This window comes from Dermacentor albipictus, chromosome 2 (assembly GCF_038994185.2).
Source record: "Dermacentor albipictus isolate Rhodes 1998 colony chromosome 2, USDA_Dalb.pri_finalv2, whole genome shotgun sequence".
NCBI classification, from domain to species: domain Eukaryota; kingdom Metazoa; phylum Arthropoda; class Arachnida; order Ixodida; family Ixodidae; genus Dermacentor; species Dermacentor albipictus.
The window spans coordinates 65412859-65427961 of NC_091822.1; the positions used below are offsets into that span (position 1 = coordinate 65412859).

The 15103-nt window shown below is 46.4% G+C and overlaps 1 protein-coding gene across 1 annotated transcript in view; it reads left to right on the forward strand.

Annotated features, from left to right (window-relative positions):
• The first annotated feature begins 9181 nt into the window (after window positions 1-9181).
• The window catches only part of LOC135903268 (NLR family CARD domain-containing protein 3-like), a 36758-nt gene continuing 30836 nt past the window's right edge, over window positions 9182-15103 (forward strand). The window contains exon 1 of the mRNA XM_065433682.1: window positions 9182-9481. Within this exon, the coding sequence (XP_065289754.1) occupies window positions 9282-9481 (200 nt within the window). The 5' untranslated portion in view covers window positions 9182-9281. The remainder of the gene's footprint in view (window positions 9482-15103) is intronic.

The following is a 15103-nucleotide window of genomic DNA, read 5'->3' on the forward strand; positions in this document are numbered from 1 at the left end:
ACTCCTCTTTATTGAATAAAAAAGGATAACGTACATCTGTGTCCGTGATAAAAAAAAAACATTTATAATAGACTAAGGGCACCCAGGCACAGTGCGTAAAAAAAATATAGCAAACTTTATATGCAGGATACCGTGCTCCAACCGGTTTCTGCAACTGTTAGCACAGGCTTTGACACCATACAGCATGTGAACGGAATGCGTCATAAGCGGACGGCTCAATCACGTTGCAGTTCTAGCCTTGCGAGTAGCAAGAGCTAGGTGTTCATAAAAATATCACCGCCCAAGCCCTCCGTACAGATGGTTAACCAGCGAAGCTGAAAATCGCGGCCCCGGTGTTTATCACTGGGCTAATCCCGATGGTTGATTAAACAACGGCTTGTAAGGCTGCCGGATGCTCGGTACGCAGTTGCTGCTTGCGCTCGGCTACACGAGCCTGTTCGTGTGCCCGGGCTGCAGCATCGGCACGGCATACAAGAGCTCGTTCTCGGTTCTGCTCGCGGAGTTGCTGATCGAAAGCTGCCTGCTCCTCAGAAGTACGTGTGACGTGTGGCCTTCCCATATCGAACCCTGAGAGAAATTGCTGCGCGCGCGCCCACCTACGATGGAGAGCAACGATGTTACTACTGGCAAAGCCAAACGCGCTCTTTCTCTTTTCTTTTCGCGCATGCGCATGGGGTGGTGCCGGAAGAAATTGAGGCGTACATGTAACAGATACATAGATGGACGGGCGGATCGGTTAACCATATACAGCTTCGCTGTAAACTAGTTGAATTGGCAGTGCTCGCCTGCATAGAACCACGTGTAGTACCATGTGGTTCTGGAAGTGTGTCAGCTATCTCTATGTGTAATGTTCCATTAAATTTGATGGAGGATAAACTCTGACAAACTCTGCATTCAGTAAGCTGTAGATTCAGAAAAGACTAAATACCAGAGGAAAACTTTTAAAACTACAAAACTGAAACTTTATTTGGTAAGTCGAAAGCTGTTTCCAGTAAAGAAGAACCCGCACCGAGGGAAGCTGTGCATTGCAGTAAAAGTTAGACTTAAGAAAGTGAGTGCCACTGACGTACATTACACCAATTTAAACACGATTTCGCTACACGTATAAAAGAAGTGCTGCTTCGTATCCATGCGTCGTTCTTACCTTTCGCTTTCCTGTTCGCAAGTAGGCGCTGCGGATTGAGACTGAGTCTTACTGTATAGTGCAATGCCTTTGTTACAGGCTGACCACAAATTAGGCACTAAAATTCTGGTGTCATATCAACAGTAAAAAGTTCTCTTCAGTTCCCACTTTCTGAGAGGGGTGAAAACCAACGAAAAGCTCTTGAACATGTATCTGTTTTCTATCGCGTTGCATAATGTCGGTTTCCTACAGTTAACTCCACTGCAATGCGCAAATGTTACGCGGTCAAGTACATTCAACATATGTGAAGAAGCATACCATTAGGACAAAGGGGCCTCTGTCAAGAGATTTAATGTAATGCACGCGCGCACCGGCTGTCACGTCTCCTGTCACAGTAAAAACACAACGAAGCCTAACAAATGTGCTGGCACGCCTTCAGAGCTATCTCGGATGTGGCTGTGGCGATTTTAAACCTCATCTCGCCCACCTAGTGCGCCCGTATTCAAAATTGCTACGGGAATAAAGTACGCGCTTTATCACCACGAATCTGCACCAGGTAGTCGATCAGTGTTGCTGTACAAGGGCGCTATAACCTAACGCTATTCCAGTTTTTTTATCCCAATTCAGCAATCAGCCCTCCGCGATTTGTCAAAAACTTTTTGGGCCACCCCCACTTGGCCTGTCGGTCAGGCGACGTCACGAAAACAGCGATAGCTCCACATCTGATATGACATGTACACACTGATAACGCATGATTGAACTGAACAAAAGAAAAATAGGTAATTTTTAATTCGAAGCATTTTCGCCATTAGCCCTCGGCTATTCGTTAAAAGTTTTCGGGCTGCACCCACTTCACGTGCCTGTTACGCAACGTCGCAAAACCGCGAAAGCTCACCGCGTCAAAGTAACCTGTGCGCGTTAAAGATCCAATAATATGCAGAACAAAACTGATTTTTCTTCTCAGCAGCCGCAGGCTGCCTTGTTCCGAAAGCAATAAAAGATGGCTGCCGCCGATCGCTCAGGCACCGTCTATTCGCACCTGCCGGAGAGCATGGGTTTATTTGTGTATAATAAAAATCTTTGCGTGGCCGTGTAACCTTTTCGAGCACTTTCGGCACGTTTACCACCTCGTTCTGCCAACTGTTCTTTGCTGACGATCCAATTTAGTGGCATTTTTAACTTTCCGTTGCACGCGGCCGCGATTTTACGAAGGTGACTAGACGACACTGCTCGTAAGTGAATTCTTTGCGTTTTTGCGTGCGACTGCACAAAATGTATTCACGTGACTTGTGCCGAATGCTTTGTATGCATCTTTACAGCTGTTGTTGGATGGCTGTGCGCCGAAGAAAATCGGCGCGGAACCACACCAGTGGCAGGCTTAACGCTGCGGTACGCTATTCGCCGGTCGACGGCTGCAGCAAACCCCAACAATGGACCGAAATCCGGTTAGGCTTAGCGTATCCGAGCTGCGTTAACACTACGCGATACCGACCTGTTTCCGTAGACCGAGCTATCGAAACAAACTGCGCACCCTAAGAGGTTAATTGTCACTATTTTAATTAATGACGTTAATGTTATACATACGGGTGACACAGCTTGGGGCTGGCATGCAAGCACTGACGCCGGAAAGGCAAGCCGACCGTGATTATCGGTGGCTAATTTGAACAATAACGGCTACTTTGTCACCTCTGTTGAATGACGCTACCAAGCGCAACTGCGATAACCAAGGATAGCCAGGCAACGGCCACGTATACACCGCGGCAACAGCGATTCAGTCTGCCGCGCGCGTTGACTTATTGCTGCTGTGACCCTCAATTTTCCAGTAATGGGCACAGTTGCATGCTAACGGGTGTGCTTGCTTATGTGACTGATAAAGATGCACGCGCTCAACGACCATTTGCGCACATATACGCAACTTCGATCGGTTAACACATGTACGTGCGGCCGGCAATACGTGCGTTTTATGTTATATATATATATATATATATATATATATATATATATATATATATATATATATATATATATATATATATATATATATATATATATATATATATATATATCAACAAGATTACATAACGCGCATGCCGGGGCTCGAGGCAGGTTCGATTTGTGAACGGAAGGAATTCAGTGTCGTCGTCGGTGCGATCAGAGCAAAATAGCTGCACTAGCTAGCGTGGGGCTGCAGGTGTTTTTTTCGTCGAAGAAGCCGACCCATGACAGCATGTCGTTTCCCGCCAGTGTAGCAAGTTATGTGCGATGCGCGGGTTAAAAATATTTGTGCATGATAATGGCGTGGATGGGTATCTGGTTACGCGCTCGCGCGTTGTGAACTGATCGGAGGTCAGTACCACGTGACATGCATATAACACTGTCATCCAGTTGGCTCACCCAATGAGCTGAATATATCTTTTCTGGCACGCAGTACAATGCAGTGTTTTTATTGTGTTGTAAAGTGAACATGCTTTCCCTCCAGGACCTTCAAAAAGGATTGTCCTTTCAACATTTCTTTGGCTGCCAGCAAGGATGGAACTCATTTTCAAGTCAGGAGCCTTTTCTTTAGACACAACCATGACATATCAGAAGTGCTGTACCGACACTTGCCCCAAAAGCGCAAACTAAAACCTGATCTTCAAGAGAAGGCAAGAGCAATACGTCAGATGAAGGCTAACAAGAAGCTTGTTAGGGAAGAGCTCGAAAAGCAGAGCCAGAAAGTCGTCACTCTAAAGGACCTCAGCAGCATAGCTGCAAAAGGCAAGGGCCAATCTTCACGCAATGATATGGAAGCAACAGTCAGGATCCTTCACAACAAGTACAGTGCCACTGTCCGTTCGCTGGTGGCTGAGAAAAGTCAGCTGAGGGCCTCGTATTTTCAAGACGAAAATATGAAAAAGTCCTTCGATGCTTATCCGGAGATTATATTTATCGATGCAACATGCAAGCTTTTGGAAACACGGAGGGCATGTTTCCTCATCATAATAGAGGATGGAAATGGACAAAGCGAGATTGTTGCAGTCGGCCTTTAGCCCCAAAGGACAGTGAAACGCTTCAGTGGTTTTCTGATGCATTCAAGGAATTAAACGCGTAGTGGTCATCAATAAAAGTCACGATGGCTAATAAAGACTTGAACGAACGGCAGGTCGTAACGCAGCTTTTACCCCAATCCGCCCTTCATATCTGTGTATGCCATGCCCTGCAGACTTTTTGGAGAAAGATCAGCACGCAAAAGTTTAACATATCAAGGCCTTTCCAGAAGACTGCACTTGACATTCTGCAGCAAACGGCGTATGCACGGAGCGAGAAGGAATGCAAAGTGTTGTATTAAACATTGAAGTTGTCTTCGCCGCAAGCTGTTCTAGAATGCTTCAATTCTAACTGGTATGAAATTCATGACAGGGACAATGGGCCTTAGACGGTCTTGTAGGAGCCTCCTGAATGGCACAAACAATCTCTGCGAGACCATAAATGCAAGGCTTGGCCTATATAGCTTGGTTGAAGATTTTGTGAGCAAATATTTTTTATTTGTGTGATCAATGAGAAGGGAAACTACTCATAAAGTAGCTACTATGCGGCAGAGGAGGCGGGTGATCCACAACAATGATGAAGTTCACGTTTCTGCCGCCATCGTTTGACACCATACGCTTTCAAGTACGTCGAGCAGCAACATCAACTCTTAAATGAAGTCATGGTGGAATTTGATGATGGCACAATGCCACAAGGTGTTAGCAGAAGCAAGTTGAACTCAAGATCTACAGACTGTACCTGTGGGTTCAGGAATGCAATGTATTTTGATATGCTGCCACATTTTTGCAGTGAGGCACCACTTTGGACTTAAAAAGTATGATGAGGGCCCTTGCAGCAGAAGGTGGGCTGCAATGCTGTATGCACAAAGCACAACAATGCTACTGAATGATGGCTCTAAAATTCAGAAGCATTAAACATAATATAGCAGCAAAACCATAAGATAATTTCAAGCCATCAGGAATTTAGGAAAGCTTCTGTAATCGCAGTAAAACTTGCTATCATTGTTTCTGAAGATTCCATGGTAGAATTTAAAAAAAGATTCAGTTTCTGGAAGCTCTTTGCCAATGGAAGAATGGCTCTGATGTGCGATTAGAAAGGAGGCAAGAATCCTCGGTAGGTAAAGGCATGAAGTGCGCTGGAGAGAGCTCCAGGGATGATGTTCTGTTAATCTTTTGACATATGTCCATGATGTTGCTTCAAACAAGGATGGAGATAACATAAGTCCTGATGTCAACCGGAGTCCTTGCGAAATCGATACAGCCGTCAATCTGCAAGTGGCACAGTTGCAGGTTGGACCAACAGATACTCACAGGAAGGGCTCCAGTCAGCTTCTGCTTGCAAAAGGCACCAGGGACCCCAATGGCGAGGTTACTACGAGTAAAGAAAGCATAGATTTGCAAGAAAATGATAAAATCCACGATATTACCAGGACATTGCCTGCTACTGTACGTAGTGAAATTAAACCCACCCTAGTTGCTTAGTGGCTATGGTGTTGGGCTGCTGAGCACGAGGTCGCGAGATCGAATGCCGGCCACGGCGACTGCATTTAGATGGGGGCGAAAACAGCCGTGTACTTTGATTTAGGTGCGGATTACAGAACCCCCGGTAGTCCGGAGTTTCCCCACTACGGCGTGCCTCATATTCAGAAAGTGGTTTCGGCACGTAACTCCCCCCCCCCCCCCCAATTTGTTTCTTTAGTGAAATTTGAAGTGCCACGGCCTATGAAAAAGTGTGGGCGGCCATAGGGCCATACACTGACTGTAGTCGGCCTTCTTAAGAGGAAAAAGAACGTCACCACACCTCACCTTTACAGTCTCTCTCAGTGATGAAAAAATAAAGATTATTCTGAGCTAGCTGGTAGGGAAATATAAGGCAAAATTTGAGATGCGAGGCAGGCAAATTGAGGAAAGCGACGTAGAACAAAGGCCAAAGTTAGTACACTGCTTGGTGATAGACGAAAATGTCGACATCAACTGTGTGCGAAGTTTTAATTTTTTCGAGGATGCTTGGACAGCTGTAACAAGTCTACTAAAATGCAAAGAAACTGCAGAAATTGGAATGTGAGATGTGCAAAGATGATTTAGACAAATATAACTCTCTCATGTGCGAATGGCGCTTATCACGATATCACTTGCATTCTGCACATCTGAACAAGCAGGAAAAAGCCAAGATGTGGCAGTGTTCCAGCTCTGATAAACTGATTGTGTTTTTTGTAACTTCTTTTATGTTTTGTGATTGCTAAACAAAGTGTAACATATTTTGGATTGAATGAGCCACCGCGGCACGTACTAAAATGCTTAAGAACTGCAGAAAATTGAGTGTGGTATGTGCAATGATGATCTAAACATATATGACTATCATGTATGACTGGGGCTTGTGATGGTGTTATTTGCCTTGTGCACATCTGTGGAAGCAGCCAAAATCAAAGAACTGGCAATATCCCAGCTGTGATAAACTGATTGTGTTTTTATAATTTCCTTTATCATTTGTGAGGGTTAAATAAAGTAACATATTTAGGGTCAAATTTTTATTTCAAATGCTAGTATCTATGGTGTGGATATTTTCTTTTAGAGATATTGAGTAACATAGAAACTCAAGGGACTTATAGTGCAGAACACAGGTCCAGCGGTAGCTGACAAACACCAAAAGGATCGTACGTATTCATTTGCCAAGGTTGAAGACTGGGCGTGTCCGTATAGCATATTAGAGGTTCGATTGCGCAACATTTGGACGACACACACAAGCGCTCTCTGGTAAGTGTCTCTCTTCTGTGCGTGTCGTCCAAATGTTGCGCAATCGAACCTCTAATACGTATTCAATGTTGTGCACAAAAAGTGAATCCAGAAATACGTCATGTTAGACTAAAACAAGTCAGGAAATCCCATTCTGTTTTAACTTTGCACTACGCCTAACTTTCTTGATGGGGAAAAAGCAAATGAAGAGTGCCAAATTCCTCTTGGATGGACACACTTTTTTTGCAGGCGTATTGTGCCAGCGTCCCCCCCTCCCTCCTCAGTGTCCTGATCTGTGCTACGGGGGCATATCAGAATAGGTGTTTCCGTTTGTGGACATTCGTAAATAATGCAAAAACTACACGGTAACCTCCTGTGACGCCATAAAATGACACATCTAGAATGAAATATTTTTGCATTTTCATCGACTGCAATGCCGACACTTATTCTCAGGAGTGCAGGCGCATGTTGCCGCCATAATAAGTGGGACCCGATAAATGCCACCACTGCGGTTTGTCCACAGATTATCAGAACTGCTATGCATGCCGGCTGCAAGTACTGTGTTTTTTTTTTTTCAAACACGCTGTCTGCTGAGCCAGCTGCCGGCAAATTTCCACATCATCTATTGTAGCGGCACAATAGCAGTGATACAAGAATGCCGGCAGTTCGGTCACACGACTGCAGCCAGCCAGTGGGGGCGAAGTGCCGGACAAATAGACAGTTCCTGCTTTATTAAGTCCTTTGTCCCTCGGACAGCTTACCTACTGGTTGCCTGGGTGCCTTACTTCCCACTTCACTTGCTGCTTTTGAAGCCAGTACCACTAATTATTGTAAACCAAAGCAAACAGCACACAAAGCTTCACGTATATCGATTTCCACAGTGCGCAGGATCAGTATATTTTGAGTGTAGGGTCAGTGCTCAAACGCTTAATGTGGCGAAAGCACTTCCCCTATATTCGCGTTTATTAGCTGTGCGATCTTCTTGACATTACCTGAGCAACAAAGTTGTCGCCGGGCGTCTTTCTGCAGGATTCACCCTAACACCGCAACTCTGTTTACGTACAAGACCACGTAACTCTCAGGACACGGACAAGCACTCTACCAGCTTTTCTCATAAATAAAAAGCACCTGCATGCGGCCGCCCGCACAGAACGTCACAACTTGCGTACCAATGTATGGGTAACTGATTAAGTCTGCACGGTGTCTTCAACGACTTATAACAAAAGTTTGCGCGACATATTCCTCTGGTATGCCTCCGACGATGCGGGAATGACACGGACAGCAGCAATGCTGACGCCGCCTCGAAGACAGAACTACATATGCGTGGTATACGTACCACCGTGCTTAACAATGACACTGTTATGCACAGTAGGCGATGATAAACCAACACACTTACCAGACCCAGTCAGAATGGCCGCAGGTGGTGAGTGGAAAATTCTGCTCAAATGGTAGCCGTAGTTGTACCGTCTGGAAACCAACAGTCACATGCAGGAGGCTCTGAGGATCGCTCAGGTCAAGGTGCGTGGCTCCATACCTGTTTACATCGTTTGCAAACAGGTGCGACACTGCGCCGTTGTCAGATGGGAAGAGGACTTGGCACCCAGAAGTTGCCACGTTCCAGCGCTTTCATGTGCTCATCAACAAAGCATCATTCGATACATTGACCCCGGCGCTACCCCTATACCCGGGCTGACCGGGCGGTGGGCGTTGGTTCCGGCCAACGGTCCTTGATGGACAAGGGGCTGCTGTGGTGCAGCAAAACGGACTTACTGCACTCGACAAGCCTTTTCAACCTATGGACATATGGACCTTTTCATCGGGTGAGGAGGAAAAAGCACGCGGCGAGCCTTTCCTCTTCTCTGGCTTGGGCGATCCGGGACGGCGATGCTTGAAAGTATTGTTGTCGCGAGCTGCGGAACGATTTCGAGATGTTTTAGATCACGCTCTGTGAAATTTACGCAATGTCCGTTCATATAAGGTCGTCAGGAAAGCATTTCTATGCATCTTACCAATGCATAGTACGCGGAAATATCTCTTGGGGGCGCAAACGTGACGTGCATTATCAGCATTATCAGCCGCGTTGTGTGTATGTGTTGTGAACCTTTTTGCCCATATCGGTGTTAATTCAACGAAGAGAACCGGCGCCTCTGTATTGCCAGCATGAAAAGGAAAATCTGCTCACTATCTGATCGCTCGGCGTAGGGGCTAAAGCTTAAAAAATAAGAGCGCATGCTCGTGTACGGCTAACGGGGGCGTGGAACCGGTGACATGGCGGGAGCGCTTACCGGTTTTCTTCTGGTTACGCAGGTCGTCACATCGAGCGTATCGCTTGCAGGAGCCCCTTCAGTGCCCACTTCGGATGACGAGGTGTGCTTTATGAATGTGACCGAGGCACTGCAATGTTCGTCAAGCGAGGGTTTCTGGACGTGCCAAGTATCAACCGAGTACGGAGTTTTTTTTACTTCGAGTGTGCAACACTGTACTGGGCGGCAACGGTGGTGACTTACGGCTACAAATTCGTCGTAGCGGCACTTCGTCGGCGGGGCGTGGAACCGGCGACATGGCGGGAGCGCTTACCGGTTTTCTTCTGGTTACGCAGGTTAGTCCTGTCACTAATTGTCTAAAGCGGCAGTATCTTGTTTTGCCGGTTCCACCCCAAACTTTGTTTACCGTACTATGCTCTCGTCCATCAGGAACTGAGCGGACAACGGCACAAAACAAACGAAAATTTGTTCTTTTTCGGAGACCCGCCTTCTACCTGCTGCTTTTATTATTGTGTGGAGGGGATATAGGATTAAATCCAGGGCCTACCGAACAACTGCTTGCTAAGTTGCTTGAAGGGCAAAATACTATCATGGCAAAAGTAACGTCCATGGAAGAAAAACGGAATAAGCTCACTCTTGATGTAACAGATCTGAAAGCTCGTTTTCTTTCGTCGGAACTTAAAGCTGCGCAAATTCATGGCATGAGTACTGCTTTAAGCGCTATTGAAGTTCAGCAATAATATGAGGATAATGAATATCTTCTTCCGCAAGCGGGATAGACGAAAGTGGACGTGAGGAGCCCGAACGGCGAGGCTAGAAATGAATAGACTTCATACTCTGCGCTAACCCCGGCATCATACAAGATGTGGACGTGCTCGGCAAGGTGCGCTGTAGTGACCACAGGATGGTAAGAACTCGAATTAGCCTAGACCTGAGGAGGGAACGGAAGAAACTGGTACATAAGAAGCCGATTAATGAGTTAGCGGTAAGAGGGAAAATAGAGGAATTCCAGATCAAGCTACAGAACAGGTATTCGGCTTTAACTCAGGAAGATGACCTTAGTGATGAAGCAATGAATGACAATCTTGTGGCCGTCATTAAAGAGTGTGCAATGGAAGTCGGTGGTAACTCCGTTAGGCAGGATACCAGCAAACTGTCGCAGGAGACGAAAGATCTGATCAAGAAACACCAATGTATGAAAGCCTCTAACCCTACAGCTAGAATAGAACTGGCAGAACTTTTGAAGTTAATCAACAAGGGTAAGACAGCTGACATAAGGAAGTATATTATGGATAGAATTGAACATGCTCTCAGGAACGGTGGAAGCCTAAAAACAGTGAAGAAGAAACTAGGAATTGGCAAGAATCAGATGTATGCGTTAAGAGACAAAGCCGGCAATATCATTAGTAATATGGATGAGATAGTTCAAGTGGCTGAGGAGTTCTATAGAGATTTATACAGTACCAGTGGCACCAATGACGATAATGGAAGAGAAAATAGTCTAGAGGAATTCTAAATCCCACAAGTAGCTCCGGAAGAAGTAAAGAAGCCTTGGGAGCTATGCAAAGGGGGAAGGCAGCTGGGGAGGATCAGGTAACAGCAGATTTGTTGAAGGATGGTGGACAGATTGTTCTAGAGAAACCGGCCGCCCTGTATACGCAATGCCTCATGACCTCGAGCGTACCGGAATCTTGGAAGAACGCTAACATAATCCTAATCCATAAGAAAGGGGACGCCAAAGACTTGGAAAAGTATAGACCGATCAGCTTACTGTCCGTTGCCTACAAAGTATTTACTAAGGCAATCGCAAATAGAATCAGGAACACCTTAGACTTCTGTCAACCAAAGGACCAGGCAGGATTCCGTAAAGGCTACTCAACAATAGATCATATTCACACTATCAATCAGGTGATAGAGAAATGTGTGGAATGTAACCAACCCCTATATATAGCTTTCATTGATTACGAGAAAGCGTTTGATTCTGTCGAAACCTCCGCAGTCATGGAGGCATTACGGAATCAGGGTGTAGACGAGCCGTATGTAAAAGTACTGAAAAATATCTATAGCGGCTCCACAGCCACCGTAGTCCTCCATAAAGCAAGCAACAAAATACCAATAAAGAAAGGCGTCAGGCAGGGAGATACGATTTCTCCTATGCTATTCACAGCATGTTTACAGGAGGTATTCAGAGACCTGGATTGGGAAGAATTGGGGAAAAGTGTAATGGAGAATACCTTAGTAACTTGCGATTCGCTGATGATATTGCCTTGCTTAAGTAACTCAGGGGACCAATTGCAATGCATGCTCACTGACCTGGAGAGGCAAAGCAGAAGAGTGGGTCTAAAAATTAATCTGCAGAAAACTAAAGTAATGTTTAACAGTCTCGGAAGAGAGCAGCAATTTACAATAGGCAGCGAGGCACTGGAAGTCGTAAGGGAATACATCTACTTAGGGCAGGTAGTGACGGCGGATCCGGATCATGAGACGGAAATAATAATAAGAATGGGCTGGGGTGCGTTTGGCAGGCATTCTCAGATCATGAACAGCAGGTTGCCATTATCCCTCAAGAGAAAAGTATATAATAGCTGTGTCTTACCAGTACTGACCTACGGGGCAGAAACCTGGAGGCGTACGAAAAGGGTTCTACTCAAATTGAGGACGACGCAACGTGCTATCGAAAGAAGAATGATAGGTGTAACGTTAAGGGAGAAGAAAAGAGCAGATTGGGTGAGGGAACAAACGCGGGTAAATGACATCTTAGCTGAAATCAAGAAAAAGAAATGGGCATGGGCAGGACATGTAATGAGGAGGGAAGATAACCGATGATCATTAAGGGTTACGGACTGGATCCCAAGGGAAGGGAAGCGTAGCAGGGGACGGCAGAAAGTTAGGTGGGCGGATGAGATTAAGAAGTTTGCAGGGACGGCATGGCCACAATTAGTACATGACCGGGGTTGTTGGAGAAGTATGGGAGAGGCGTTTGCGCTGCAGTGGGCGTAACAAGGCTGATGATGATGATGATGATGATGATGATCAGCAGCGCCAGGATCACGAAGCACTGGCGACAATTAACAAAAAGAGTGACGACGCTGAAAATAGGGAACGACGCAACAATTTGGTATTTTATGGTTTTACGGACGCAGTTGCAGCTGAGACAGCTTTAAAATCTGAGGAACTTGTCGCACCAGCCGAATAACCCGCCGAATACTAGCCGAATATCCCGCCGTGGTTGCTCAGTGGCTATGGTGTTAGGCTGCTGAGCACGAGGTCGCGGTATCGAATCCCGGCCACTGCGGCCGCATTTCGATGGGGGCGAAATGCGAAAACACCCGTGTACTTAGATTTAGGGGCACGTTAAAGAACCCCTGGTGGTCGAAATTTCCGGAGTCCTCCACTACGGCGTGCCTCTTAATCAGAAAGTGGTTTTAGCACGTAAAGCCCCATAATTTAATTTAACTTTACTAGCCGAATGGGATACAAAAGCTAGAACTGCCTATGAGGTAGTCTCCGAAATTGGAGACCCCACATACGTAGAATCATAGAGGTTATCTGAAAATTCGGAACAGCCGCACCAAGCCCCTTTACAGTGCAAACAAGGAAGGAGTAGTTTCCTACATGTCCGAAGGGACGTCAGTCTTCGAGTCGGAAGCTGAAAGTGCCACGGCAGCGTGCTTTCGGCAGTGCACACTGCCGAGCACGACGACTTGACAGCAGGTACCACGTGCTGGGAAGTGGCGAGGAAACGCGGGAATGGTCCCTACCCGCGAGAGTGCGCATTCATGAGTGATCTTGTCATTCGTGACGTCAGAACTTACAGTACACTGGAAGTTCTGACGCGGATTCTGATTCGCTGAGGTGCGATGGCGCCATGGCGCCATTCGCAAATGCTTGCGAATCTTGACGACAGCGACGCTGAAAAAGTGAGCTCACGCACAACTACCGAAGTACTCTCAGCTGCCTGTTGCAAGGAATCATTCATCACCGGTGTACCTCAAGTATTGCAGTAATCGTGCATTACTGCAATACTTGAGGTACACCGGTTTAAGAGACCGTTTATAGTGTCCCTGTGCATAGTGTCCCTCCCACACGTACTCTGTGCTTACTTTCTCCCTTTCTTCTTCTTTCTATTCCCCTTTCCCCCACCCCCAGTGTCGGGTAGCAAACCGGATACTCTTCTGGTTGACATCCCTACCTTTCCTGTCCTTGCTTTCTCTCTCTCTCATCACAAACGCCACCTGCGCGATCGTTATCATACAGCCGTTACGACTGCTCTGTCGTTTGCAGCCGCCGCAGCTGTATGAACAGCTAAATGACCTCCAACGTGGAGCCTGTGTCATATTGTCAATTGAGCATGCCAAATAAATATGGTATTTAGCATTGATTAATAAGCATTACTTCATCTTAATGATTTTGTTTGCACCAGTACGTTTCTTTGATTCTCGGAGTAATTCTTATTGCTGTATTAGCTTATTTCGCGCCTGTATTAAGCTCTGCGATATGGGAAATTCCATTAACATGCAATATTTTGCATCTATTCTTTTTAGTCTATGCGAAGTATGTTATGTTATGTCTATCTTCTAGTTTTTTAAATTGATGTATTTTTCCAAAAACCGCGTGGAAGATCCCCACTGCTAAGTTTTGTAGCCCAAGGAGCCAGGGTGTCTTTCAACAGCATTTGCATCTTTCCTGCTTTGTCCAGCGTTTTGGGAAAAAATGCTTTTCAAACTCCCCTTGAGCCCGACCGAGCCACCATGCAGGGCGGACCACTACGTCACCAGCATATTATCAGCGAGGCCGAAGCTATTTCGAACTGTCCAGGCGTCTTTAGTGGTCTCGGTGGCATTGTTTTGCGCTGCCTGGCCCGCTCCTACATTTTACGAGGTTGGAATAGCATGCTGCCTGCTTAGGTAAAAGAAAGTTGTTGTTATGCCGTCATTTCTTTTGCATCACTTCAGTCGTCTCCTGGTCCTTTCGTGTCAGATGACGACGCTCTTCAGCGTCGTCATCTGACACGAAACAGTCCGTATGCGGAACAATAAACCGTGCACCGGCACAGCAACCTTTCATTCCGCGTGTGCTTCAGCATCCCCCTCCCTTAGACAAACGAATGCTGTTCCTGGCCGTGGCTGGTAAGTGCAAGTACTGGCGCCATTACAGGAATGCATTTTCTTTTAGACCGCCTTGCCCCTCCCTGCTACTTACCCACATTATTTTAAGAATGTTCGGGCTTTGTATTATACGGCAAGCCGATCCCATGTACTACGATAAACCAGATGGCCGCAGAAGACTGAAACCTTTGTCCCTCGTGTTGCCGTGCACCGCGGACAAAAGAACGTTGCTCAATGGAGAAATTGACTCCTGGACTTCCATCGTCATTCACATCAACGGCGTTTGCAGGAGCACGTTCGCGGCGCTCCGCCTTCGTTTGAAGGCGAATCGCATTGATGCGACACAAGAGGGCAGATAGTCAAAGGAGTGATGTCGTCTCTTGGGTCACATGGCTGCGGCCCTCTTGTCTTCTCCATTTACTGGAGGAATGCTAATTTCCTGTTAAGCTGTCGTCTCTCAAAACGTGCCGACTAGGCGGCGTGGCACACTAATCTATAGAAGCAGTTTCTCGGCTCTGTCTCTCCGCGCGGTTATTGCCTGCGCGTGGGGCGCTAGAGTGCAGGGGTAATTAACTACTGATGCCTAGTCCCTACCCATGATTTGGGAAGCCATGACACCATCACTACAAGTAAGGCGCAATGACATCGCGCGCTTTTTTGTCAGGTCTAAATGCCCACGGTTATGAACCCGCAAATGGCAAGGGCTTTTCACACTATCTATGACCTGCAAGGAGGTGATGCTAGTGATTCCCAATAAGAACAGCCCAGTCGTGGAAAGCTCACAGAGGTCAGCGTAGTGATAGCGTATTATTCGACAAAAACACTCCTTTCACGGAGCGCTTGTAAATT